The sequence below is a fragment of the Poecile atricapillus genome, chromosome 2 (genome assembly GCF_030490865.1).
Source record: "Poecile atricapillus isolate bPoeAtr1 chromosome 2, bPoeAtr1.hap1, whole genome shotgun sequence".
In the NCBI taxonomy this organism is placed as follows: Eukaryota; Metazoa; Chordata; class Aves; order Passeriformes; family Paridae; genus Poecile; species Poecile atricapillus.
The window spans coordinates 103,320,828-103,348,471 of NC_081250.1; the positions used below are offsets into that span (position 1 = coordinate 103,320,828).

The 27,644-nt window shown below is 37.3% G+C and overlaps 1 protein-coding gene across 7 annotated transcripts in view; it reads right to left on the reverse strand.

Annotated features, from left to right (window-relative positions):
- PTPRM (protein tyrosine phosphatase receptor type M) overlaps positions 1-27,644 on the reverse strand; it is a 449,216-nt gene that overhangs the window by 338,282 nt on the left and 83,290 nt on the right. For all 7 annotated transcript variants that reach the window (XM_058830649.1, XM_058830647.1, XM_058830643.1 and 4 more), the window contains exon 2: positions 10,415-10,537. In XM_058830649.1, the coding sequence (XP_058686632.1) occupies positions 10,415-10,537 (123 nt within the window). The remainder of the gene's footprint in view (positions 1-10,414; positions 10,538-27,644) is intronic.

The following is a 27,644-nucleotide window of genomic DNA, read 5'->3' on the forward strand; positions in this document are numbered from 1 at the left end:
TTAATTAACATACATGTGTACCTTTAGAGAAATACTGAAATTCTGCTGGTGCTGTGTAGTGGTGAAGACTGCACGTAATATAAATCTATTTTGTACATGTAGAAATAACAATTGATTTTATTTATGAAAGGTGTAGATTCCAATGGATTTTTTTTTTTCAATTTAACTTTGCTTTTTCATAGACTAGCACAGAAATGAAAATTACCTGTTTTAATGCTTTATTTTAACTTAAATATACAACTGGATGTAGACACACTAAAACATGGGTAATTTAAATTCAAGAGGCACTATAATATATCCTGGCAAAATATAGCTTTTAGTTGCTGTACCTAAAATAATAATTAAATTCTTACTAATTATACAATTGTTATTACTGCTATACTAAAAAGCAGGGAAAAAATCTGCCATGCACTCATAAAGCTGCATCCATTTTGCAAGCCAAGTAAGTAAAGTGCCTGAATTGAAATTCCTCCAAACAACTTTCTGCCATCACAAATGTGCCTCACACTAAAATTAAACATGGCAAGAACACCCTAGCACACGTAACACCTAAATGTGATTGCTGAAAGATGTAACACATCTTTTTATACATGGTGTATCAATTTATTCCACTGTAAAATTTCAAGCTACAGGCTGCCTTAAATTTCACACAGCAAACTGTACACTCATGAAGGGAAGTTGATGCTGTTGCTGATCAAGTCTGCTCCAGAACACGATGACTTCTTTGTTTCTGACACATAATCATTTCTATTGCTGCTACACAGTGAGCTTCTAAAACACGGGTAACATCTTCACCTTGTACTGTCTGATGCTTTTTAGATTAATCAGTTCCCAGAGAAACTAGCTCAAGAGCAGGTGCACGCTATCCAACTGATCTCCCCAGAACAGGACCCTCATTAATTATCATCCTGGATGTTCCAAAGGTGTTTCATTTAATGTGTGGCCACTTAATAAGGAAACCTCATAAGGAAATGCCAAGAAAAGCAGCAAGTTTTACATCCCTTTCCTCAAGTCCCCTGCTAGCTTCTACAGAAGCACCCTTCCTTATTTCGGAAACAGACAAGCCCAGAGGAGGATTCCTCTGAAAGCCTGTCCTCTCTTTCAGTATTTTCTTGGGATGCAAGTTGTAAGAAATCATGACATCACCCTTTTACACAGCCCTTTCTTCAGGTGTGAGAACTACTGCGTGTGTGCTGTCTGCCACTAAACAGCAACTGCCGTTGATTCCTACTAACTGAAAACTGCTAACATTTTAGACATTAAAGACTGGACCAGGGACCTGCTTCTCTTCACCTTCTGTTTTCCTCCCAGAGCCCTCTCAAATGCCTGACAAATGTAACTTTCTCTTCTACGGATTCATTTCTACAACATCCCATGTGCAGAAAGAGGGCTACTGACCAACTCAGGTTCTCATAATTTCCTCGCACCTTTATGATATGTATGAAGGTAAAAAAGCTGCAGAAAGAAGCATCTCTAAACTCCTTTGAGCAGTGGTCTTATCACACAGGCCTGGCATAAAAGAAATTTGCCTCCAGCAAATTTCCATTCCCTTCCTTTCTTTTGTAGCTCTCAACATATAAGTAAGGGAATACATTAAGGATCATCCCATTGTCACGATGTCTTTGATCTGTTTCTCGTGTAACTGCAGGAGAGAGACATGCTGGGAAGAACAAGACCTGACTCCGGAGTTCAGGATGGTGCCACAGTGCCCAGCTGCACAAGCATCAGGCACTGGGAGAACTCTCCTGCACTACACTGGGACTCACGTGGTGCTCCAGCAGAAACCAGAATGACTCAAGAGTTGACTGTGACATCTAGAACAGGTAAAGACTGTAAGAGAATGGGGGAATAAGGAACTCAAATTTGGCAGAAGGATGTTCCTCTCCTATAAGTCATGTGGAAAAATGAAACAGTAAAAATTTAAATATGAACACAGACATATTTGAACTTAATGCAAAATCACAGTATATAGAGCTACTGGTAAGAAAAGTACATCTGTGGCTTCCATGTTCTAACATGAATACATGTGTATTGAAAAGTGTTTTTCAAATTTGTTACACGTGAGAAACCCAGAACTGTGATCAATTGCTTGCAATTATCACAAATATTTGATGTTATTAGCTGCTGCAACATTATGACTTGGATAATTACCTGCACCTGCTTTCTCATTAAATGACTGTGAACATCATTACATTTTCAATGAGGTCCAGACAGCTTCTATTTTTTCCTTTGTGCTACTGAAAAGCAGTTGATTGGAAATGTGACTTCTAGATAGAGAAAGCATTATGTCAGCTGATGAGGGAAATAAGTACAATGCTTTAACACTGAGAAAAAAAAAACTGAGCACTTTAATTCCATTCATGAAGTTCATGTAATTGCTTCTTCCCTGACTCTGAGTTCTGCAAATGATTATAAAGGATTAAGACTTTGTCTGAAATTCTGGGAAACCAAATTGTTTCAGATACCAGAAGACTTACATACAGAATAAAAACCAATCCATCCATTCTGCTTCTGCACTAACCTACCTCTGCTGCCACATTTCCCACAAGACAAACTCCCACAGGACTTTCCTCAACTTGGGAGCAGAAGCCCAAAGAGTGTAGGCATTTGGGAGCACTTGAAGCCACATCCAGCATTTAATGACCTCTGCCTCAAATCAGTGACCTTTTGGTCCCTCCTATTATAGTCACAAATTAGACCTGCTAACAACATACTATCAGTCTCAATGCCTGCCACCAAATTAAGTCCTGTCAAAGGCTATGAAAAATCTCACATAAATCTAACTGAAACAATAAATTCCTCTAAAATTCCTGGAAAAAAAAAATCCTTAAAATTTGTAACATTTACTGTCCTAAAGAGTAGTCATGGAGTCCATCTTCAGCTCCTCACTGTCATTTTCAGATTTATGCCTATGACTATGATCTTGTTCATAGAAGAACTGTCTTAAAAGACAAACTACTAACTTGGGTAGGAACTGACTTAGGCCCTGAAATGGAGGCAGTCACGTCCCACACATTAAAGCCTGCAGATGCAAGGAAAGGTTTGATCCACTCTTTATTAGTTTCTAAAGGGCAGGATGGATGAGAAGAAATCTAGTGGGATAAGCATGAGACTGAAAGAAAAGCCCTGAAGACTGCAAGAAATTAAGAGGCTTTTTTTTTTTTCCAGTAGATTAATTGCTAAATAAGAAAAAGCTTATTTAGGAATACTCTGATTATTCTCCTTTCTCTTGATCTTGCAATGCAGTGAGTGCAGCTCCTAGAGGAGCACCTTCAGACTTGCTGTTTATTCTTGGGCTTTTTACTGGCCACAGCTTTGCTTGAACTGGTATTTTCATTCTTCAACAGAAGAAAACAGCCAGGCAAACAAGCATGGAAATTGTATTGGTACTTAATACAAGTCTGCTAAAACTGGAGCAGAAACTGCAGTGGTTTCAGTAAGACACCCATGGCAGGGAGCAATAACATGCCTTCAGCACGGAGTGAGTCCCTAGGGAACCCTACACTAAAGCATGTACTGCTTGGTTTATATTACCAGAGTCTCAAACACCTAGATTAAAGCATCCTGAGGTTCACTGGGCATATCCCAGGAAAGAGAATTTATATTCTTATGTGGTCTTTTTCGAACCAAGAGCCCTTACCAGAAGTAACTTCATTCCTCTTTTCCAGACAATATTCCACTTGAAAAACGCTAGTTCACTACAAGGTATTGTAAAAAGGTGGGTTTTTTACCAGCTTTACAACATGAAGCACTTTGTCTCTCTCCTACTTTGAGTCTCTTACTTTAACTTCCTCTCTCCTGTTGGAATACTCCTACTTTATCTGAATGAACTCATCATGAGTACAGGAAGGGAAAACAAATACACAAACAAACCCCGTTGTTCTGAGTACTTCTATTTTAAATTTAGCAGGGAAATCTGAAACTAGATTCTGATGCACTTAACCAGCAGGATAGTGTCTGGCACTATGGGTGGAAGACGGGGAGGGAGACTGAATTTCTGATGTGTAACAAAAAAGAACTTTCTTATCTCAAACATTTTTTTTGTAAAGATATCCATTTCAAACCCAGTTCCAGTGTCTAGCTTATGATGTCAGCTGCTTCTCAGCATATATGGTGGCAGATGTCAGATATAAGCTCAGCAGGAAACATGTAATCACAGCAAGGTAAATGAATTAGGTTAGAGGACTTGCTTAGCACTCTGTGGTACTACATGGTGATACACAGAATTATCCTCAGCAGTCAACTTTATCTTCCAGGTGGCTTTGAGAATTCTCTGGTTTAATCAGAAGTGACTTCCCAGATCTTTCATGTAGTTTCTGTCTGTCTTCAACAGAAGAGGAAAGTTCCTCAAACATTAGAAAAGTGCTATAATTTACTATATCATTATACTTCAGTCAAACATCTTGAACAAATCTTTATCAGCTACTGCTGCTTCTAATACAGTGTCTCCCACTTCCATGACTTGGAGAATGTTCTGCAATTTTGCACTCAAGTATGTGATGGCTAATGGAATGCATAAGAAAACAAAAAAAATGATGCCCTGATGTTACAGTTACGAACACTACAGAAAGCATGTTACTTCAAATGAAAATCTGCAAATTAGTCATCTACGTTAGGTACTATTACCTCATAAACCACACTGTTCATATTCAAAATCATTTGTTCTCAAATGTGCAAACCGAAAGTCACATATGAGAACATCTACAACAAAGAGTTAACTAAATCATTAGCACTAAACTTCTGAAAGCTCTTAGGCATGAAGAAAAAATACACTATAATAATTTGTCTAATTCACCCACTAAGCAACCCAGGAACACTGTCCATCAGTGATTCAGAAAGAGGGATTCTGATGCTGATTAATCTTCTACTACCCTTTGCAAGAATGATAGATGCTCAATATTTGTAACAAATTTGTGAATTTGTGCCAGTTGCTCAAATCTCTAAGTCAGGTCAGAAGTTACAAAAACAGCCATAAGATCCATACAGCAAACAATACCTCAGACATAGCTGGTGGCATCACTCTTGCTGTTGAACAGACCTGTTAAGAATACCACTCAGGAAGTTTTTAGGTGTGTTTTTATAACAGGCAACCCCTCCAGTGCTGGCACTGTAGCCATGGCAGCACAGAGCTGTTGTGGCTCCCTGCTCAGGTGGCTTGCTCTGTCTGACCTCCATGTTGCTCTGTATTAGCAGCAACTGGTGTTAACTTACTGGAGTTAATTGGAAGCTGGAGCTGCTTGCCAAAAGGCATGTCCTTAACGGCTGCAGCTATTACCTGGGTGTGCAATAAAATGCTAAACATGCTACTGTTCCAAGTCTAGAAAATTCTATGAAAAAATTTAACACAGTGAGCAAGCTGCGACTCCCACACCTTGATAGTGTATACACATATTATATATATATATACATATATATATATATATATTATCCCTAGGTAGAATTCAAATGAATTAAAAATGCAGCTATTGAAAGTAATATGGGGGAAACAGGATTGAGTAAGAAATTTATTTAATTCTTTTCAATATGAATGCAAACAGAAGAAAAGTATCTCTGCTAACATACAACAAAAATGCAATGCAGTGCTAAAATGTGCTTAATGATAAAGTACAAAATCAAAGAACGATAATTTTACATGGTAAAATATTGCAGTTGGCTTGAACTCCCACTTGCCGACTGATCACTTTATCTGTCTTTTAAAATGGATCACAACTCTTCTATGCACAATTAAACAACAATGTACATTTTTCACACAACTACTTCACATTCTATAATATTAAATACTCCTCTGAATCACTGCCTTGTTTACAGAATATATAGAACATAGAATATCTGCTAGCTCTGCATGTCTGGTTCAAAAGGCCATTTTAAACAATAATATAAACATTATAAGCATTTTCTGCAGACACTGCATAGGCATTAAGCAACACTACGTATTCAGAATACAAATAAGCATACTAGGCCATTCAAAATATCACATATAGCCATGAAGATCATGTGTTATCACCTCAAATAGCACAAACACAATTCTCATACTGGCTTTGACCAGCACTGCAGAAACACAGAAAGTTTCATTGCAGGAAACATCCATTCAACACAGTGAATGGCAGCCTGTGAAGATTCAATTTATATTTGGGGTTGAACTGTTTTTAAAAGAATGAAAGGCTGATGATGCCAGTGACTTGGTGCAAATGCAGTGACATCCCCTCAGAGGTATCAAACCAACCACTGCATCGAATAAAAATTATACTACTGTCCTTCAAAAATCAACTGGAACTGTGAAACACCATAGAAAGATTTTACACAACTCTACACAATGTTACATAAAAGAAATACACAGACACAAACAAAAATTATATCCAGTAAATGACAAATATAGAAGACTCCTGACAATATTTCTATTTCTTAGAGTAATCCATAAAATTCTAATTGCATCGCTGTCAGTGATGACTTACTGTAGCATTAGCTCAACTAACACAGCGCACTCAAGTGTCTCAAAAACACTCAGAACAACCTCTTTCCACGGGACACAGTCCTTCAGGAATGTACTGCTCCAGTGATCCCACAAGCCACAGGTCCTGGGATAAAGTTTTCCCCTGTGTGGACTCCTCTCCATGAGCTGCAGCTTTCCTCAGGAAATCACCTTTTCTTGGTGCGGGGTCACGCACAGGCAGCAGGAGGATCTCCACCATGGACCCCATGGGCTGCAGGGGCACAGCTGCCTCACCACGGGCTGTGCCACAGGCTGCAAGGGAATCTCAGCTCCACTGCCTGGGGCACCTCCTGCTCCTCCTTCTGCACTGACCCTGGTGTCTGCTGGGCTTTCTCTCACATTTTCTCATTTCTCTCTCTTGACAGCTGCTGCCCAGTGGCTTTTACCCTTTCCTAAACATTCCATCCCAGAGGTGCAGTGGGAGCTCAGCTGTGCCCAGTGGTGTGTCCAACACAGGGCATCCCCAACCTCTTCTCCCAGAGGCCACTCCTACAGCCCACACCTTGCCAACAGAGTAATCTACTGTTTGGGCACATTCTTCTGAAGACATTTTTATTGGACTACAACTAGAGCGCTTACAGTTAGCTGTAATTGTAAATCTGTATTATATAAACACATTAATATCAAACTGCTGTAACTGTTCCATAGGATAATACAAGATGGCAATGATAATGACTAAGTGTTTCTTAGTCATGCTTCTTAAATGTTTCTGTAATTAAAGCTGTGAACACTATTTTAAACACGTTATTGGAACAGAAAGACAAGGAGAAGACAGCCTGAGAAATGGGAAGATCTGTTCTTCTAAACAGCATTTACTCCATCTGACTCACAAGGCACTTGAAAAAGAAGAGCAACGGCTTAACAGCATTCATTTAATTCATATGAATACATACAGAAATTCATTCATGTCCTTACTTTTTGGGTCTATTTAACACCATTTCAGATTAATACTGACTCATTATGGGCCATGCTTATCTTTATCAAGGAAATTAGATCACTAAAACCCTACTACCTCTAGTGGTATCTTCCTATTTCTGTGCTATAGTAACAGTCCTATAGAGATTGAAGTCCACTGTAATAAACACTTCTGGATTTTTTTTTTTTTCTATTATTAGCTTTAATACAGTTTAGTGATTTTCATCTAAAACAAGATCTCAACTATTCACAAACATGTAAACTCTGTGTACATTAGAGCATGCACACCACATATGCATGAATCTTAGATGACATTTCTTTTGTCCCACTGAAATAACATATCAAGCCAAAGCATTACTTATCTATTTGAAGTGCAGCTATGCTCTCGGCACTCTCATGTGGATTAAAAGAATTCAAATGGCATAACTTGTGTGCTTCCCCCTGACTGCCACCAAATTATACAAAATATTATATATCGACATCAACTCACTCACTGGAGCATGTTGCCTGAAATTAGGAATGTTATGTGCATTAATTTTTTCTTCTGTCAAGGGAGTGCAGAACTGAGAGTACTTGTTTCAGCCTAGTATTACAACATTGTTGCATAAAGCATTTTGCTTTCAAGCCAAGAATTCCCCACAAACCATTAATTTAAGATGTTCTATTCATTATCATCTGACATTATTTCTTCTTAAATATGTAGCTCAGAAACTGCTGACAAACTACTTGAAATAATTTTTTAAGTGTATCACATAACCCTCTGGCTAAGGCTAACTGAAAACTAATTAAAATCATTAAGATGATGATTTGAACAAGAACAGGAAAAAGTGTCTAGATGAAATTATGAGGAAAAACTAGGTATCACTTGACTAAATCGTGCCGTTAGACACAGTGCTTCTCATTTGCAAAAAATGAGCATTTCTTTCCCTCTCAAAGGGGTTTTTGACCTTTTAAGGCACCAATGTCCTCAACCCTCCTCAGACTAACTCATTCGTCTTCTGACCCAGTGCTGCAAAAGATATTTTTCTTCCTTTATGGGCAGAAATAAAACTCCCTAAACTGTAAATATAACTTGCTACCAAATTAAATAGATTTTTACTAGATCATCAGAACATTATTTCAGACTTCTGATAAAAAGGCAAGAAGGCAAATAAGAAACAAGTTGTATGACACCTGATAAATAGAATTATACATATAATTTTCCTTCTATAAACATGCCAGTTCCTAGTCTAGACTCCTCCCACTGAGAAAAAAAACCCAAAAAATCTTCAAGCCCATGGTCATCAGAGAAGAGAACATAGATTTAAATCTCTTCTATCTGCCAAGAAGACTGAGCATCACATACCAACAATTGCTTTCACAAATCCAAGGGGGAAGAGTAATGAAGGAAATTTGGAACAGAAAGAAAATTCCAGCGGCATGACTGAAAAAAAGAATGTAGCTCTCGTACCACTAGCCAAGATGGCTGATAAACTATGTCTGTTATCTCCGGCTTGAGCAACAGTATCAAGCACTAATGAAATAGTTCAGAAAATGGGTAGCAGTATATGCCAAGACTGGATGAAAGCCAGTTTAATAAGGAATTTGAAAGAACCTTCTTTATCTGGGTTGATGAACTCAATCTAGCATGATAATCCAAATGTCTGGACTCAGATAAACTGAACATCCATCTTGGAGCTGGGAGTCCTGCCTTTGCCAGAGGAAACAAAGCACAGAAGGTACTTCAGCCATGCACCTTAGATAAGATGTCATCCACAACTCGGGGCAACACTGGTAAATCTACAGTGAACACTGAAAGCCTTTTTTTTTTACAAGTGAACGATATCTAAGATGGATTGTGCATCAGTACATTTATTGCAATAATGATGAGTGCACATGTTCAGGTTTTGTTTATACTGCTGCTTCTAAAGATTCACGTTGTCTATATTTCCCAATTTCCTTATTCAAAAAATAGGGAGGAACATTTTCTCGAGAACAACAAATTTTGAAGAGATTTTATATAAACACCTAAGTACACTATGGGTCCTTTAAAGACCTCATTGAAAGAGACGTAAAATACTGGGACATTCATCTTCAATGCTTTTAAGTGTTATGGATATATGTATACTAAGTTATAAGACTAATTCAGAAGAAGTCCCACAATGCTACAACCAGTGATTTTATCTCATGGTCTTTTTGTTTTGCCTACTTTTAGGTGATAATAGCTGAAGCTCAGTTTATAAGCACCAAAGCAGATGCTGAGCTGAGCTCCAGGCAATCATAGGCCAGGAAACAGGTATCAGTACATGGTGGAAATTCTTAACATGCCTAGCTAAAAACTAGAAAAAAAAACAGCTGGTATTTTTTGGGCTAGTGAATAGCTTAAAAACAGTGGCTAGACTTTACATATTTCTGTAGGTAAAGTACTAAGGTAATGACTATATTACTAGGGTGAGTTTGTAGTTCAGTATAATGCACAGTTTGCTGCTGTGGAACAAGGTCCAACTCTGTGCAGTGCAAAAAATCCATTAAGTAATAGTATCAAAACTATCTTCTAAAATCAACGAGCATAATATCATTGAGACACTTTGTTTTCGGATACTTTTGCTTTTTCACTCACCTCTTCTTCCCTCTCAATCTTTTTATAACAGATTTTGATTATTATCTCTTTCAATGAAAATACCTAAGTCTATCTTTCCTTTCTCTCTTACTAAGTCCTGTCTGCCTGTTCCTGTTTCTAAGACTACTTCAGATTCATTTTCATGTCACCCTTCTGTTTTCTTTTGGCCTTCCCCAATAACACCAAGTTTCTATTCCTTCTTTTTAACCTTTACACTCTCCACATAAAAAAACCAAACCTTTGATTTGCAAAATCAGAAATCAAAGGAATTTCCAAATCGCTTGGAAAATCTGAGCATTCCACATAAACAGACTCAGACGAAGCAGCATTTTAAAAACAGTACTGCCAATAAATGCTGGACAAACACATAATCTAACATTGAAGAGAAACAAAGCAAAATAAAGACGAACCCGATGGCATCCCTTGACCCGAGGATGGCTTCATGGGCGCATTCACCTGATCCCAGTTGAGATCATCATCATCTGACTGACTGTAGCCACAGGAACTGAGAGGCTCATCAAAAGTGCAGCACCCTGTTAAAGAAGCACATGAGTAAAAATTAAGGCATGTACACGATGGATTATGAATCTCCAATCCTAACAACTGCAACATCACTCAATGCAGGTTGTGTCTAAACATCTTTTAATACAAATTATTATCTATTTACTAATCTTCACTTTCTGAGAGGGCATAAAAGTTTCTTGTCATGAAAACAAAATCCTAAGGGAAAAAGAGCAAATTTAGAATTGCGGATAAATTTTCTCTTATCACCAGGTATAAAAAACAAAATAGCAAAATAAATAGCAGTAAAAATCAGAATATTAAAAGATTGCATTATTAACATTCTTCAGGGAAAAAAATTATTCCATGCCTAAGTACCTACATTTTAGAAGAAAACTGAAAGGGTGGGAACATCAGCTTTCACTCCTGTATCTTGCTTTCCAAGCAAGGAAAAACCTACATGCTCCCAGGTATGCTGCACGGGGAACAGGTACCAGCATGGCCACTTGTGGCACAACACAACACATCTACCTCAAAATGTCAATCTATGCTCAGTCTCAGAAGCTCTGAAAGAAAAACAATATTATTTCCTCTTTTTTTTTTTTTTTCTCCTCACTCTCTTCTGAGTAAATTAGAAGAGAATAACATCTTATAAAAGCTCACACTCCCTCAAGCTGGGGTAGGGAAAAAATTAATGTCCCAAATTCAGAAGAATGCAGTTTAACATTATCCAAAAGAAAACAGAAAAGCTTTGCTTTTTTCCTGTGGAACAGAGGAAACTTCAGCTTTTTTACATTGTTATCATCTAACAGGAGGGTTACAAAATTCTGTTTTATTTGATGTTTCACTCCAGTGAAGAATGACATCTTTCCTGTTTCTGAAAATAAATAGAACTCTAGTCAGAGATATTTCTGTCCATATTAAAGGAAATTCTGCAGCTGTTCAAACAAAACTAAACTTTAGGGATATTCATCACATTTGCTTTCTGTCCAAAGGCACAGTAGGTTTAGCCCTGCCAAGCTGTATTAAAATAGGAAACAGACAAAATCTAGCTTAAAAAATTACTTTTAAAATCTGAATTTTCCTAGAGCACTATAAATGACATTACAGAATACCATATTGTCCCATTTTCACTAGGATAGAATTAATTTCTTCCAAGGGCTTAAAACCACAACACTTAACAAAAAGTAGAAGACAAAATTCCATTACACCTGACAAATACCACCTAACTGGAGTCCAGCCTTCCTAATAACTAGTCCAAGTGTATATTTGAGATTCATAGCAAGAACTCTGCAAGCATATAATCTTCAATAGAAATTATTTTTACATGCAATCACTAAGAATTTAGTTTTTTCTTCTCTTAACAGTGAGAATATTACACTGGCCTTTACAGACATACTGTGTTTGCCCTACCCTCCAACACAGGTCATCCTGTACTAGTCTCTGTTCTAAAATATCTCTCTATAGGAAGTGTCCAATACATCCAAGTATATGAGGGAAATGAGCACCTCTGGAAACTGCTTTTTTCTGTACAAATTTAAGTGCAAAGGATTCAATTAGATAATCCAACGGGAACAGAAAACCCATTAAAAAACTCACAACTCCGAACTCCAACATTCTGCCTCAATGTTAACAAGAGATATAAACTCTCTCTCTCTCCTGAAGTCAAAAAAATCCAGAAATACATGAGATTTTTATAGAGTATATTAAATAACATCTGCAACATTTCCAGAGGGAAAGCTTAGAAATTTAGGCATTTACACATTTTTTTCTAGTACTGGAATTACTTGCATAAATATTAAACTTCATAAAATACATCACAAGCTAAGTTTCAGAAATACAAGCTGAACATCAACTTTAACAGATACATTTGTGCTTTTTTATATAAAATAAAAATAAAAAGGAAAGGCAGTTTCCTTGCCAAAGTACTGCTAATGATAATAGGACATAAATTTAAACACCAAGCTATGCAGTCTGCAGTGTAGTCAAGCTTGGCAAAAAATACCAAATAGAAGTTGGCATAAATCAGCATTTACAATTCAAACCAAGACCAACGAATATATGGAATAGCTCCCACACTTTATTACATCAAACGTATCTCTAGTGACAAGACAAAATAGTATAGCTTTCTTCCTCAAATCCATAGGCCCAGCCAAGCACTGCAAAATATCCAATACTGGAAAAAAAGCAAGATTTGTGATTACAGATGGTTAATAAAGGCTTCTGCCATTCTCATGAATAAGGAAGATGTCAAAAATGTGGATAAATAGAGTAACAGTTCTGTTTGTCTAGACCCTTTTTCTCTCAACACAGGATCCTTCCTCACTGCTTGTATTTCTTCATTTCTCTTGCAAGTCTACAGCTAAATCACACTCCTAGGATTTCTTTTTTTTTTCCATCTTTGCCATTTACATCCTTTGTTGTATTGCTGTTACTGTAACTTCATCAAAATAGGTATCAAATATTCATGTCTGCTACAGGAAGAGCTTTAAAGGAACTCCTGAACTCCTTCAATTCCCATAAGGCTTCCACCCACAAGTAATAAAGTTAGTTCAGCAAGTATCACTGCAAGTAATCAAGCTGTACAGTCACCTATCCAGAGCACTGACTGCCACACATTAGATCTTTAATAGCACAGGTATCTAGCCATGTTTCTTTTGATGGCGAGACACTGAGGTTAAGATGAATACTAATAAAGGCTTTGCACAGCCACGACTTCTTGTAAAGTCTTGTGCAGATTAAAACAGCATACATGGCATATATAGGTGTTAGAAGGAAAGGCCAGCTTGTAACACAGAACATCTTAGTGGAACAAAACAAACACCGAAAAACCCACTTAGCCAAACCAGTCAAGAAACAATCAATGTAAATTAAGAGTCATCAACGATCCTAGTGGCTTATGACCAACTCCTGGAAGTTCTGCCTCTTATATTTGACCATACTACAAGATGAAGTTCCTTAGAAATGGGTCATCAACCTTTGAGAAACCCCTACATTTGCCTCTCCTGAAGCTCTCCTGGCTGCCACTGCAGTGCTTCCTCTATTTTGTAGTCATGGTTCTCTTACTGTGCGAGGTTTTTAGCTCATGAAATGGACCCATGGTATCAACAAGGACTGGTAAAATCTGAGCAATTATCAGGTCTTTAATGTCTCTCATCATCACACTGTTTTGAAACACTAGCCACTGCCAAGACAGGCTGCTGTTTATAATCAACCCGCTCACTTGAGAAATCTGCTCATTTTTTGCTACTAGAATTTATAATAATAATCAAAATACATATTGGCTGTTACACAGTTTAATCAAGCAAAGCAATTTCCTGCCTGTTATACTGATATCACAGTTTGGATGGCCAAACCATATTTTAAAGGATGAACTCCTTGCTGACTGAAATATTTATAAGTAAAACAGAAGATATATATCCCACTAAGATTCTTTGGCTTGTGCTGCATTTTATAGATATTTTTGGATTTCTAAGGGGAACTGAATTTACAAATGCACAAAATGCAACACAGTCTATTACAGCCTATGGTTCTTTCAACTGCAATTATCCATTTAACCATCATGAACTCAGTTCAATGTAACTATGACATTGTCTGAGTGTAGTCCTTTTCGGATGCTTCAATTTTAGCTGTCTAAACTACTTTAGATCTTGAAAAATTTATGAGCTTAAACAAGGAATATAATTTAAGATGAAAGCAACCAATTAAAGTAACAGGGATAAAGAATACACTGTATTTTTCCTAATTTATTCCAACTATTTTGTGTTTCACAGACCCTTGACATCTGTTATGAAGCATTCTCCAAGAATACCTTGGCAAACAGTAGGATACTACAAATCCTTTAAGTGACAAAAAGTAATGTAGAAAAAAGTTCCAATTACGCTGGACACTACTTTATTTCTGTTGATTTTGTATACTTCAGAGATCTCAGATCATTATCTACTTTCCATCAAAAATTTGCTGCCAAGTGTACAAGTGCTAAATCTAGGAATTGTTATGTCAGTGCTAGCACTGGCAGGGAACATAAGTGCATACCAGAACTAATGCAATGTCCCTGCTTTGGGATAAAATAATTTTTTTCTTTGCAGCAAAGCCCCATGGTTTCTGATCTGCCACAGTACCATGAATTCTGCTGCAGAAAATGTGAACCCAGAAGATAAGTTTACTGAATCCCCTGTTTTCCTAGTATTCTTCTTTTTCTCATTTAAAAAGTATGCTGAATTCTGCTGTCTCTGTTATTTTTGGTTTCATACTGGAAATGGGGTTATGTCAATTAACTCTAAGTGAAATGCAGCTATACTTTGAAATAGAAATTAAAATGTTGATATCTGACCTGAAAGCTGGGATGCCTAGACCCCATTTTATATCAGGAGTCTTGGATATTTCAGGGGAAGATACATCTCCTATTAGGCAATTTATCTTTCCTTTCTGTCTGTAACAAAAAAAGAAGCCTCTGCCCAAACCAACAACATAGCATTCTTCAGGCAACTGCATTCCCTCCTGAATGAACATGCCTGCATCCAAGAGCAATGGACCAAGTGCATCACCCAGACAACATACCAAGGCAAAAGAAAACTGAAATAACTGAAAATCCATGACAAACGGCAATTGCTAAGATTGTGAATGAGTCAGCTTATCCTCAAGGGTTACTCCTCAGGACAATCATCCTATCTAGACACTCTCACAACAATATAAAGTGATCTGAGAAACAGCATTAGGAAAATGGGATCCTGTGCCTCTAAGCTGACAAGCCATCCCATCAGAGAATAAACAATTTCTCCTTTGGGGGAAGATAAGGAGTCATAAAGAGGAGAATAAGCCATTCTCAATTATAAACTCACTATTAGAGAAAGCAACAGTGAGAATAAAATTATAATTTTTAACATTAAAAAAATTGAACTGCTGCCTGCAAACCTGTACCACAGGTCTGGTCTGCTGTGTAATTTCTACTATAGATGGGGTGATGACAGAAATTGCCTAGTTCAAAACCATTTGCTTCTCTGAAATCAATAAATGGTTGAGCCAATAAAGGTTCATGCAAACTAACTTCAGCTAGGTAAATAGATTATTTAAAGAACTTAGTAGAAACTGAACATAGTGGTCTGCTGGATTCTACTTAGTGTGTGGTTTCTTAGCAGAAAAAAAGGCTCTACCTGCCCTTTCAAAAGAGTTGAAAGGACTTATCAGACATGCTAGCTCAGAGATAGCCAGTAAAATAAACTCTTCTCTGTGTGCCTCCAAAGCACACACAGAAGTATCTGCAGAGACATACATGCACCAAAAATTCTCATGCAGGCTTTACAAGTGAGCTTTCAACAGTGGGTAGTCTCTTTTAAAATGGAACACTTATTTTCTCTCAAAATAGACCAAGGTTTGTCTTGTTTTTCCTACCAAAGGAAAGTGTTCAGAGCTCTAAAATAATTCTGTCATCTGTATTACTGGTCAGGGAGCCTGAAAATCCATGTGCTGCATAAAGTTGATCTAATTTAAAACAGTATCTACATTTTGTAGATCTGTCTACATATGCATGGGGATGAGAAAGAAGAGCAAAAGGAAACAGACTTGACAATTAGAGACCTTTTTTTGATTGTGGCTGTGCTCAGAATGGGTTTTGAAAAAGGCAGAGGATAGAAGAATTGTCTGGAGAAATCTCATGAGCCAGAGCAAAGATCATGAGGTAAAAATATGTATTTAGGAACTAAGAAAGTCTGATATTAATTCTGTCCCTAAGGGAGAAAATAAGACAAAAATTATATAAACTGTGCTGAGACTTATGAAGAAGGTAGAATAAGAATGCTAGAGAATTCCAAATTTATGGACAAAATTCCAGCAGTATCACAGGTGATACTGTCACATGACAACATACAAAAAAACCTCCATTTAGACAAACACTTAAAGCTCTTATTTAAGAGTCTTCAAAACCTCACCACATGTTCATAAAACATTTATAGTTGTTCTCTCTTTTCTCCCTCCACTTACCTGACAGAAACTGAATCAACATAAATGCTGCCAAAAATGTTTCAGTTTTGGTGACACAAGGATAACGTAGCAAAGTTGAATTTTATGGAAAGTATATTTGTCAGTTCTAGCTTTCCCCAGAAAGTTACCCACACTTAGGCAACTAAAATGTTTTTTAACAATTGCATTTGCCTAATAGATACTGAGAATTCTTCAAAATTTGGGTTCCTAGACTGAAAAGCCCTGAAGAAAGTTTCATGTCCATATGTGCATTTAAACTCCTGTGAAAAAAACAGAAAAAGAAACCACTCTCCAAAGCAAGACAATGAATAAAGGCTCTTAAAATAAAAATCATCTATCTTGTGTAAGCAAATACAATCCATGTATTTGTGTCATTTTTGTATCAGTGAATATTTATGAGGCCCATGGGAAAAAGAGTGCACATTCATATTCTATGAGCAAACTTATTTCTGGCATTATTTAATGGCAGGGTGTTCGATTTCATAATATTAGTGATAGCATCTCTTAACATATGGCATCAATTATATGGGCAAGTGCACATACATGCTTACACACACAAATTATAACCCTGCTACAGTTGTCACTAGTTAGGACATCTACCAAGAGAAATATCTGAATTTTCAATCCTATAAGGAGTGTACAGGATTATGTAGAAATGTATTATGGAGATCCTATTTTGAGAAGTACTATTAAAACAAGCATATTTGCAGAAGTCATCAAATTTTATGCTTTAGTTAAAGGGAGGATATCATGCTGGGTGTTAAAACTAACAGCTATTCTTCCAGTTTGACATGAGTTAATAGTAAGAGACATTTCTTGTATGCATAACAGCTACGGATAAATTTTAGTGGCTGTTGGAGGGAGGGGGTTGGTGGGATTTTTTTGTTTGTTTTCTTTTTTTTTCGTGTGTATTGCTGTCCTTTTAAATTACTAATTTATGCTTAAATTGAATTCTAGATTAAGGAATTTACTTTACAAATGTATGTTAGGATAACTTTTGTACCAAAAAAAGCTCCATATGAGAAGTACTTTGCAAAGATTTTCCAGGAACAACAAGAAGTCCAATTTGTAACATCTTTTTAACCTACAGATGTACACACCACATTAAAAAAGATCATGCTGGGCATACCAGTTGCAAAAGGGAGACAGGTGATTTACATTTTTATTGGAGCTGAATGAACATGATTAAATTCTGGACTTTGGTCAAAACCACTACAGAAATGAATTAACAAAAGGCAGATTTCCCATATGTTTTGCATCTTGTTTATCACAAATACATGACAAAAATGTGCTTCAAAATACAAAAAAATCTTATATAAACAGCCTGAAACATTTCAGTATAAAGCTTTGACCTACAAATAACAAAAGGAACCTTCTTCATATACTTAAAACAGAATTAAAAATTCAAATTATATTCTGGCAGTGGAAAAAGCCTACTGAGAAAAACAAAAATGCAACTGCACACCTATTTCATATCGTTTATACCACAGGATTTCTTTAATTTTTTTTTATAGCTACCACCCAGAAGTGCACAGAACCCCTTTATTAAACATGTAAAAGCAGTCAGCCAGCCTGGATGGCAAAGAAAGCAGATACTATGGAACAGAGATATGGGAGACATTATTTTTACCCCCATTTACCTGAAATGGAGACTAGTAAGGACATGATCAGGAGGGTGGAATGCACACAGTGCAGTCACAAGGTAACAATTAGGCATACTTTCATTTGACACCATGCAGCACCCCTTAAAGGATCTGAAACGACACCTCTGTTTTGGAAATCTCTAGTAAAACCCACAACACTGTCTCTGTACTCTTTTCTAGGGAAGAAAAGGAAGAGGTGTGATTTTCAGTGCAGCTCCTGGACCACACTCCCCCTCCCAGCTGCAATTTTGAAGCAGCAGTCTGCAGCACTTCACCCTTCTGTCAGCCAAGGGACAAAGCACATTCCACAGGGGTCTCTCTTCCACTCAGCATCTATTTGTGATTTCTTAGACTGGCAACAGATGCTGCCCCTATTAATTTAATTATTATGTAGAATGCCTCTAACCTTTTCTCGTTTAGATTTTATTGCAATTTTATCTTCGCTTCTCTTTTCAGTATACTGAGGAAAGATCTATCACAAAAATATGCTCAAGCATGTACAGATGCTTGAAAGAAAATATCTAAACACAGTAAGAAATTACGAATTTGATTTCACTCTTTCCTGGTTTCATTTGCTCGTACAGAGCTACCAATGTCTAAAGGCAAAATCCTAACTTGTTTCCTTAGGTGAAGTGCTACCCTGATAAAGGGTAAACTCAAATATCCCTCACCATTAACCTCCCAATATGGTATTTATGAGGGATGTAACCACTTGTGCTGATGTGTCAAAAATAAGCAAATTCCAACCAAATAGGACAGCTGTCTACTCTCAGTAGTTTCATATTAATTCCACTTTTTTAACTGATTGTCCTAAAAACTGCTTAGTCCTTTTCATTTCACCTCACCCAAGCATCCCAGAATCTTTCACCAAAACAGCACAGTAGAGCTATCCCAGAAAGATTCATCCAGGGAAGGGGAGAGAAGAGCAGGGAAAGACATTTGGAAAGCACCACAAAACTGTAGAAGTGGAAAACAATATAGAACTACACAGAGGATATTCAAGAAAAAAATCATATATAATGGAAAGTCTGAAGCAAAATAAAATGAAATTCAGAAGGAAGGAAAAAAAGGGTGGGAAAACCTACTCTTTTTTTCCATCCCAGCTGGGAGGAAGAGATTGAAACATATGCCTTACAGCCAAAATTTATCATAATACTGGGTCTGCTCATCCCAATACTCTATTTAAAACACAGTATAACCTCGGAAGCATACAATCATCAAGACTGTGATTATGAGACCACACCAGACCATTTCTCTAACATCTGTTCAGGAAACACCATATTAGATTTTCAGTTTGTCATGAAGACAAACCTTTTCATGCTACATCCATCCTAGGGCTCTGGGGAAATACAGCCTAATAAAAGACAGTCAGAACACCTTTTTCACAACCAGCACTGCTAGCCATTCAATTCACAAAGCCATTAAATTCCTGATCCCAGCGGAATCTGTTTTTCGCTAAGGCACTTTTTAATAACTTCAAAAAACAGCTCCTCTTTCTTAAAATTACTAAAATCCAACACTTTCATTCTTAGTTAGAAATTGTGCCATTCAATTCCTCCCCACAAAGTTTTTCCCCATGTTATAATGGATAGGCAGGAATGAATGGATGTGAATGAAGGCAAACTTAAGTAGCACACTGAGCAGCCACTGTTCTTTTGTCTATGGTTGTGCCAAGAGCCACACAAGTTTTCACCAAACAGTAATCAGCTGCACTTCATGCTATGAGACTATGAAAAAAGAAGGACCACGTTGCTTTAACACATTTATTACATAAATTTGCAATTCAGATTGAGCCAAAGGACACTTGCTCTGACTGAACAAATCAAGCCAAAGTGTTATTTCCCAGGTCAATGTGGCTTTGTTCACGCCCCGTCTTCCAGCATTAGGTAAATGGACACACATTGACAAACAATCCTTTCTTCTTACAGACTAATCAAAACCTGTGATATTTTATATTACTTTAACTACTGTGTAACAACTGTATCTGTTAACAGCACAGATTATATCTGAAAAAAGCAAGTAAGAATCTAAATTCTGATTTTAAAGCTCAATATCATGTTTTTCTAAAGTAAATCAGTATAACAATGTAAAACAGTTCAAAGTCTTGATTAGGTAAAACCCATCTCTAAGGCAGTGGACCGACAGCAAACTTTAAGATACCATAGCTGAACTGCTGTTACAGATAGAATATCCTCAAGGGGAGCCCCAAGACTAACTTCTTCCCCAGATTTCACAGCTTTTACAAGCAGTAAATACTGCCTCTGAAGTTATCAGATAGCAGGACTGCAAACAACCTGTTTTATCAAAATCCAATTTTGATAGCTGAGAGATTAACTATTATTTCATCCTACTATCAGGACATTCTGAGCTGAGTAATTTTTTGGGTTTGCTTTTTTTTTTTTTTTCTCCTTTGATCTTGTCAAAAAACTACTATAACATGCTATTTTTCTCTATATAAAGGGATTTCTTTGAGAAACCTGACAGCATTCTCTCATCTGCCAGTTGAGCTTTTAAAATGTATCTTCACCTTTAAACTCTTCAAGCTAAAAAACACAAGTGTACTTGAAGCTCAATCATTCTCCCTGGTGCTACTCATTTTTAATGAGCCTCTTTTCTTTACATCTCCCAGCAGACTCCACAAAACAATCTCAGGTGCTGTGAAACCAATGCTTGATGCTTCTCCAAACCTCTGTCTTTTTGAGCCTGAAATCTTCCTGCTAAACCCATATGGGACTGATGGGCTGTTTGAGTCAAACCCAATTTCACTTATTTATCACAAGCCTCTACTTAGAAACTCTGCTGTGGATTGCTTGTAGACACAATCTGTTTCCAGCTTTGAACTTTAAAAAGGATTTAAGCAGTCAATCTCATATCATTATAAATCCAACGTGCATTACTTGTCTATTGATTGTGAGAAAATAAAAGTTTGAAGCTTGATTTCAGGGCTAATCTTTCCATTTGCTTGATGAGTTCTGCAGTTGTTAGAGAACACTTAATGCATCCTGTTATACTACAGCATATTAAGCTTGGATGAAAAATACAGACTATTTACAACACAGCTCTAGCTTTAAGTAAAGAACAAAGGCAGTGTTAGCTTTTCTAGTCTCAAGAGGTTTTTTAGCTATGCCACAATTAAAAACAGAAAAAAAAAACCTAAATATGTCTTTATACTAATAACATTCAGATGAATTTTATAATTCTTCTGCCCCATATATCAGAAGTTTATATTCTACTTCATCAATGGATAGAGCAAAAGAAAAAATAGAAAGAACACATTGGTACTCATTATTTTCCTTTTTAATCTGCTTTACTAATGGTATTTCTCCCTATAAATTTCAAGTGAAATTGTTTATCATCTAATTAAACAAGTTGTTTTTGTTCTGACTTCTAATGTGTGCACTGAGATACCTGAAAACACATGCCACAAAATAATTTTATATATAGATCAAATTTTAAATCAAACATTGAAGCCCCTGCAGCTCCTGTCCTGCCCACTAACCCAAGAATCCTACCACTCTTTTTTTTCTTTTTTTTTTCTTTTAATATCCGTGGGTTTTCCTTCGGGTGAGAAAGGCTGTTCTGGTTTTCTTTTTAAAGTCCCCACATATGCATTTTCCCATGCACTGACTGTGCAGCACTACAGACTTTAGTTCTGTGATAAAACCATTGATAAAGCTCTACTAAATCAATAATTCAGGAAAATATTCATCTCTAGATTACTTACTGCTGTCATTAGGACTCTGTGACTGGATGAAGGAGAGCATGACCTCCACCTGGAGATTTTTACCTGTGCTGCTCTGTGAATTAACTTATAGGAGGTGCCACAGTGATGAAGCAGTCAAAAACCTCCAACAGGCAACTTCATCACATGGGTAATTAGTTCACTACATCAATAATGCCTCCAGTCATTAGCAGCACTAAGGCTGAATCCCAGGTCTGCTTGCTAAATTCAGACAGCAAAACAGGCTTTAACTGTGCTACAGGTATAAATAACTTTCTATTTTTAAATGTAGTTAGCTACTGCTTTTTTTCCCCCCTTGGTTTTAGTCATTATCTCTTGCAGTAAATTATACTTTATTTCATTCATCACATCCATAACCTTCTTTCAGAAGTAAAAGAATTAATTAATTTTAGATACCTCTGGTATTTTCACAAGGTCTCATCAGCTACAAGAGAGACCCACATTTGACACTGCTGAAAACATTACAGCTGCAGTGCTGACATGCCCAAACTTAGATGACCCAAAGAGCGAACTCTTGAACCTCCCACACAGCAGAATAGGGCACTATCACTACACTACCCAGATAAAAGAATTACTTTCAAATCTTGCTTATAAGAGGATTAAGTCAGTAGTAAACTCACTTAAATGTTATACTGTAACAAAAAGAAAAATTGAGGCCACACAAATCTTCAATCTACTTTCCAACCTTGCTGAAGCCATTTCAGGTCTGCGTGTGAGTGACTGTAATCATCTGAGTATGAGCAAGTTCAAAAAACTGTCAAGTTGATTCGAATTCTTTTTTGCTTTCCACAAAGCAAATTCTTTTTTGCTTTCCACGCCTGATGAAAGGGATGTTTTTTCCAGGTTGTAATGCTGGAACAAGCATGTCTGATCCTTTGTGAAAAACATCTGATATTCCTGGGACACCAGTATGTTACACTGGGAAGGTCATACCCTCTCAGTTGCCAAAGTTTGCTTCAGGATAGGAATAAAAATAATAATAGCTAAATGTATGCTCATGTCTCCAAACAGTATAGATCAGGACAGTATCATTGATTTATGACAGATTAGGCTAGCTCAGAGGTTTTAGGCTCAATTATTTGAAAGTACTGATATAATATTACAAAATAATATCACTTGTTATATATGGTATATATACACACATTTTCATGCAGATTTTCAAGTATCTCTCTTGATTTACCTTTAATTATTTATTAGCCATTAAAACACTTGAGCTTTTAGGGGAATTTTCACATTTTTTCAAATGCATCTTACTTAAACATTTAAAAATCTTTATAAAAAGTTGTACTTGGTCTCTATATCTGAAGTACCAAATAGGTCTAAAGATTTAAAAAGAAGGTAAGAACTGTGCATCAAGTGACAACAGCCAGTTACTGAGTATTTGTGGGGCTGGAGACTCCACAACCATCACAGGCAATCTGTGGCAGACTTCTGTCACATCTTTCAGTTTCCTAACGATCAGAGGGAACCTCTTGTGTTTCAGGTTGTGCCGTGCCCATCGCCTCTACTCCCATCACTGGGCACCACTGAATAGAGCCTGGCTCTGTCCTCTGCACCATCCCCTCAGGTATTTAAGGACATTGATAAGATCCCCCTAAGCCTTCTCTTCTCCAGGCTGTGCAGCTCCTGTACTCTTATCCTTTTATTAGAGAGACATACTCCAGTCCACCATCTCTGTGGCCCTTCACTGGGTGTTCTTCAGTATATTCATGTCTCTCCTGTACTGGGGAGCCTAGAACTGAGCCCAGCACTCCAGCTTTGGCCTCACCAGTGCTGAGCAGAGGGGAAGGATCACCTCCCTGGACTTGCTGGGAATACTCCTAATGCAACCCAGGAGACCACTGGCCTTTACTGTGAGGGCCTGTTGCTGGCTCATGGTCAGCCTGGTGTTCACCTTGATCCATAAGACCTATTTTGCAAAGCTGCTCTCCAGCTGGTCAGACACCAGCCTGTACTGATGTCAGGGAGAATTCCTCCCCAGGTGCAGGACTTTAAATTTTGCTGAACAGTTCTTTAGTGTATCAGCCACCCCTTCCAGTTCTGTGTCAACTGCAAACTTGCTTTTGTGTGTGCTCTGCCCGCTCATCCAGATCATTAATGAAGATGCTGAACAGGACTGGACCCCCAAGTCTGTCACCAGTCACCAGTTTTCAACTAACATTACGTGCCACAGAACATCACCCTTTGGGCCTGGATGCTCACAGAGTTTTCTGCCTGTCCACTGTCTGCTCATTCAACCTATACTCCATCAGCATCTCTGTGAGGTACTACAGTCAAGCTGGACAAAATCTGGTGCTCTCTTCTCATTTACCAGGACAGACATTTCATCATAGCTGGTTATCAAGCTGGTCAAGAAGGTCATCACATTGCTCACTTCCCCTTGGTGAGTTCATGCTACTCCTCCTGATCTTGTCCCTCATACACCTGAAAATGGTTTTCAGAATTAGCTGCTCCATCACCTTCTGAGGTGAGGTTGACCTGCCTGTTGTTTCCTGAATCCTTTTACTTGCTCTTTTTGATATTTGTTTTCCTCTAGCTCTCAGGCACCTCTTCCAGTTGCCATGATCATCCAAAGGTTATGAAGAATGGCCTTATAATATCAACCAGCTCTCTCTCTCACGCATCCTATTAGGACCACAGGTACCAAAGGAACATCCACTTCAACTCTCTGGTTTTTCCAAACATTAATTCACCTTATTCTCAGCCTGAATTTGTTTAGTCATTCAGGCTTCTTTTTTACTAGCGGTCTGCCTCAATTATTAAACAGCAGTTCTCTACAGCATGTTTCCAAACATAGATCAAATCTTGTAAGTATGACTTGCTCAATAGATTCTATATTTAAGGAATTTCAAAGGTGTGCTCCCAAAGACTTAATGGTTCAGAACAGTTGTTCTTCTGAGCTTCCCTGATTTCATGAGTTGAGATGTTGCATGAGCTAGATCAAGTATTCTAATGACATAATAATAATGCCAAGTGTCCCTCCTGTTTCAGATACTTCTGATCACACATCACAGAGCATGGCTTCCATGTCTTTTTCAATCACTGTCTCCTTAATAATGTTTCTTGAGGCTGGAGGCATGTCTTCATTTCTGTGTCGGAACATACAGCTCCACCTTACTAGATGACTTAGCTCTCCTCTGATCACTGCTTACCATGGCACTAACCGTGCTGTCATCTGCACACTTTTATCAGTAATGACTATGTAGCTCTTCCTCATCACTAATAAAAAGGTTAAACACCATGAGATACAAAATTAATCCTCAGAGGACCTCCACATACTCCACACTGATTACCTATTAACCATTTTTCTAGAAGACATTTGATGTATGCTGATGATTCTGTACCGCTCCAATTTCTAAATCAACATGTCACATGGCGCCAAATCAAACATTTTACAAATACTAAATGTCACATATCTCTGAAAAGTCAAACTTGTTCTCTGAAAACATCACGTTCTCCTGAGAAAAGATCCATCCCTCAGAACTTTATGTTGAGTGAAATTACCTTATGAAGAATTACAGATATGTAACACAGTTTATTCCCAGGCAGCCATGCTACTTTGCACCAAATTAATGTCTGTTTGACAGACTCGGTCATCCTATTCATTCTTTTAATGCTTTGTCTTACCAATTTTAAACAATTACTAACTTACTTTTTAATACACATCCCTCTCTCTTTCCTACACTTCCTCTCCATTTTTGTAACTTATTTTACTTTTCCTTCTGTCTTAAAAAGCACACATCAAACAATTCTATTTTTGCAATAAGCAATATTCTGCATATATTTTCTTCTACTTCTTCCATATTAGTCCTGCTTCCATAACTAACTGCCAGTGAATTCTGACAAAGAAATGTCTTATTCTCGTGATAAACAAGCACACCAACGTTCATGGTTTTATGATGCTGGTACGTAAATTGCCAACAACAGAAGTAGGGACAATACCAGGCAATTCCTAATCTATAAAGGAGTTCTAAATAGTGAAGCAGGGAAATTCTTTCACAGATATATCCTTTCTTAAACAAACAAACAAACCAACCAAAAAACCCCAACCAAGACTTAAACATAAAAACAGAAAGCCAGACTTTTTTTATATAGAACCTAGCACTCCAAAACATATAATGAAACTATTATATAAAGCCATACACTCAGAGTAGTGATGCAGAACAACCACCTATTGCAGAAAATATTCTCACAATCAGTGAAGTCATTGCTCTTTTTAAATAGCTCCACTAAGATGGATTGAGACTTACAGGAACACACACTTGCGCCTTTTCACACAATTTGTTTTATTCACAATGGTAAAAAAATTGTGACATAACTCACCTGTGGCATGAATTGATTAGCAGTGTTCTGAGAAATCTGGTATTTTATTTAGAAAGGCATTGATTTGCAAACAATAGGGCTAAAGAAACATAGCTAAACCAAACTAAATAAAGGACTAAACAAGTGTTCATGGAGACAGGGAATTCTGTGCATGAGAACTTTCTGGAGAAAAAATTATATTAAGTTTTTGTTCTTTAAAATTTAGATGAGTAGTTGCAAGATGAATGGCCAGTTTCACCGTTTTTAATAGTTTCTATACCTTAGAAGGTTATTTTATTTATGTAAAATTTAAACCATGGTTGACAAAATGCACCTCTGCGTCTCTAGAGCTCTGAAAGTACTAAAAAATAATGGATCTCCTTCCTGTAGAAAATTGCCTCATTTACAAGATAAGTGTCCCACATTTTATGCATACATTATATTCAGACGTATTTTCCCATGTTCTTTGGCTGTTTGTTTTTTTGTTTTTTTTTTTCTTTTCTCCCTGTTGCCTCAGGTAAGCCTGAAAGCAACTAAGAATTAATTCAAGCAACCAGAATAAGACAAAATTTGTATTTCTTATTTTTCTTACTCCTTCTAGCACATTTACCTTCCAATTTTTTAGGGAAGTATTTTAGTCTAGCTTCAAATTCATGAATACCATAGTCTTATTTAAGGTAAATGCTACACTAATACTACAGTAATTTTCCTCCTTCATTGATTTGCAGCAGTAGATCTGTTCCTTGGTGCCAATGGACTAGTAGCATTCATCCATACTCCACCCTCTGCATCTTTTTTTTGTGTTTGTTGTTGGGGGGGAAGTTGTTTTGGTTTGTAATGATTTGTTTTCCCAAAATAAGCATACTGAAGAAATGGCCTCCTCACAGTCCATCCTTTTAACTAACCATTCTTCAGAGCTGGGTAGAGACAGGACATGGGGGAAGGTAATGGGGATGCTGCACAATGACTCAGCTGCCCTCTGAGCACATCCCCCATTGCTAAGAGAAGGTACTAGACTCTCATTCTGTGCTTGTTTGCAGTTGATCTTATGACATGTATATGTATGCAATGCCCAAACTCTGGCATTTTCTTTGCAGGGAACTAATCCCTGTCTTACAATATCCTCAGCATCATGTGGTGCAACTGTCACTTACCAAACCTGACAGGAAATAATCCTGAGATCTTTCTTGGTAAAGCAAAGAGTAGTCACTGTGAAGGTCCACACCCAACAGACAAACAAAAAATAAAGCCAAAAAGATGGCTTCGCTATTTTAAAAAGGACCGCTATCATGCCAACTGATGCATGAAGAGAGTTTCAAAATTACACCTTAAATTAACAAGGCTGAAGCAGTTCCCACAGATGGTACATCAACAACAGCTTCTGTACTGTAAATCCTTTACTAAAAACTGTAAATCCGCGCCTTTAAGGCCCAACTCTTTGTAATCATCTTTGTTCATCTTTAACTACATTGC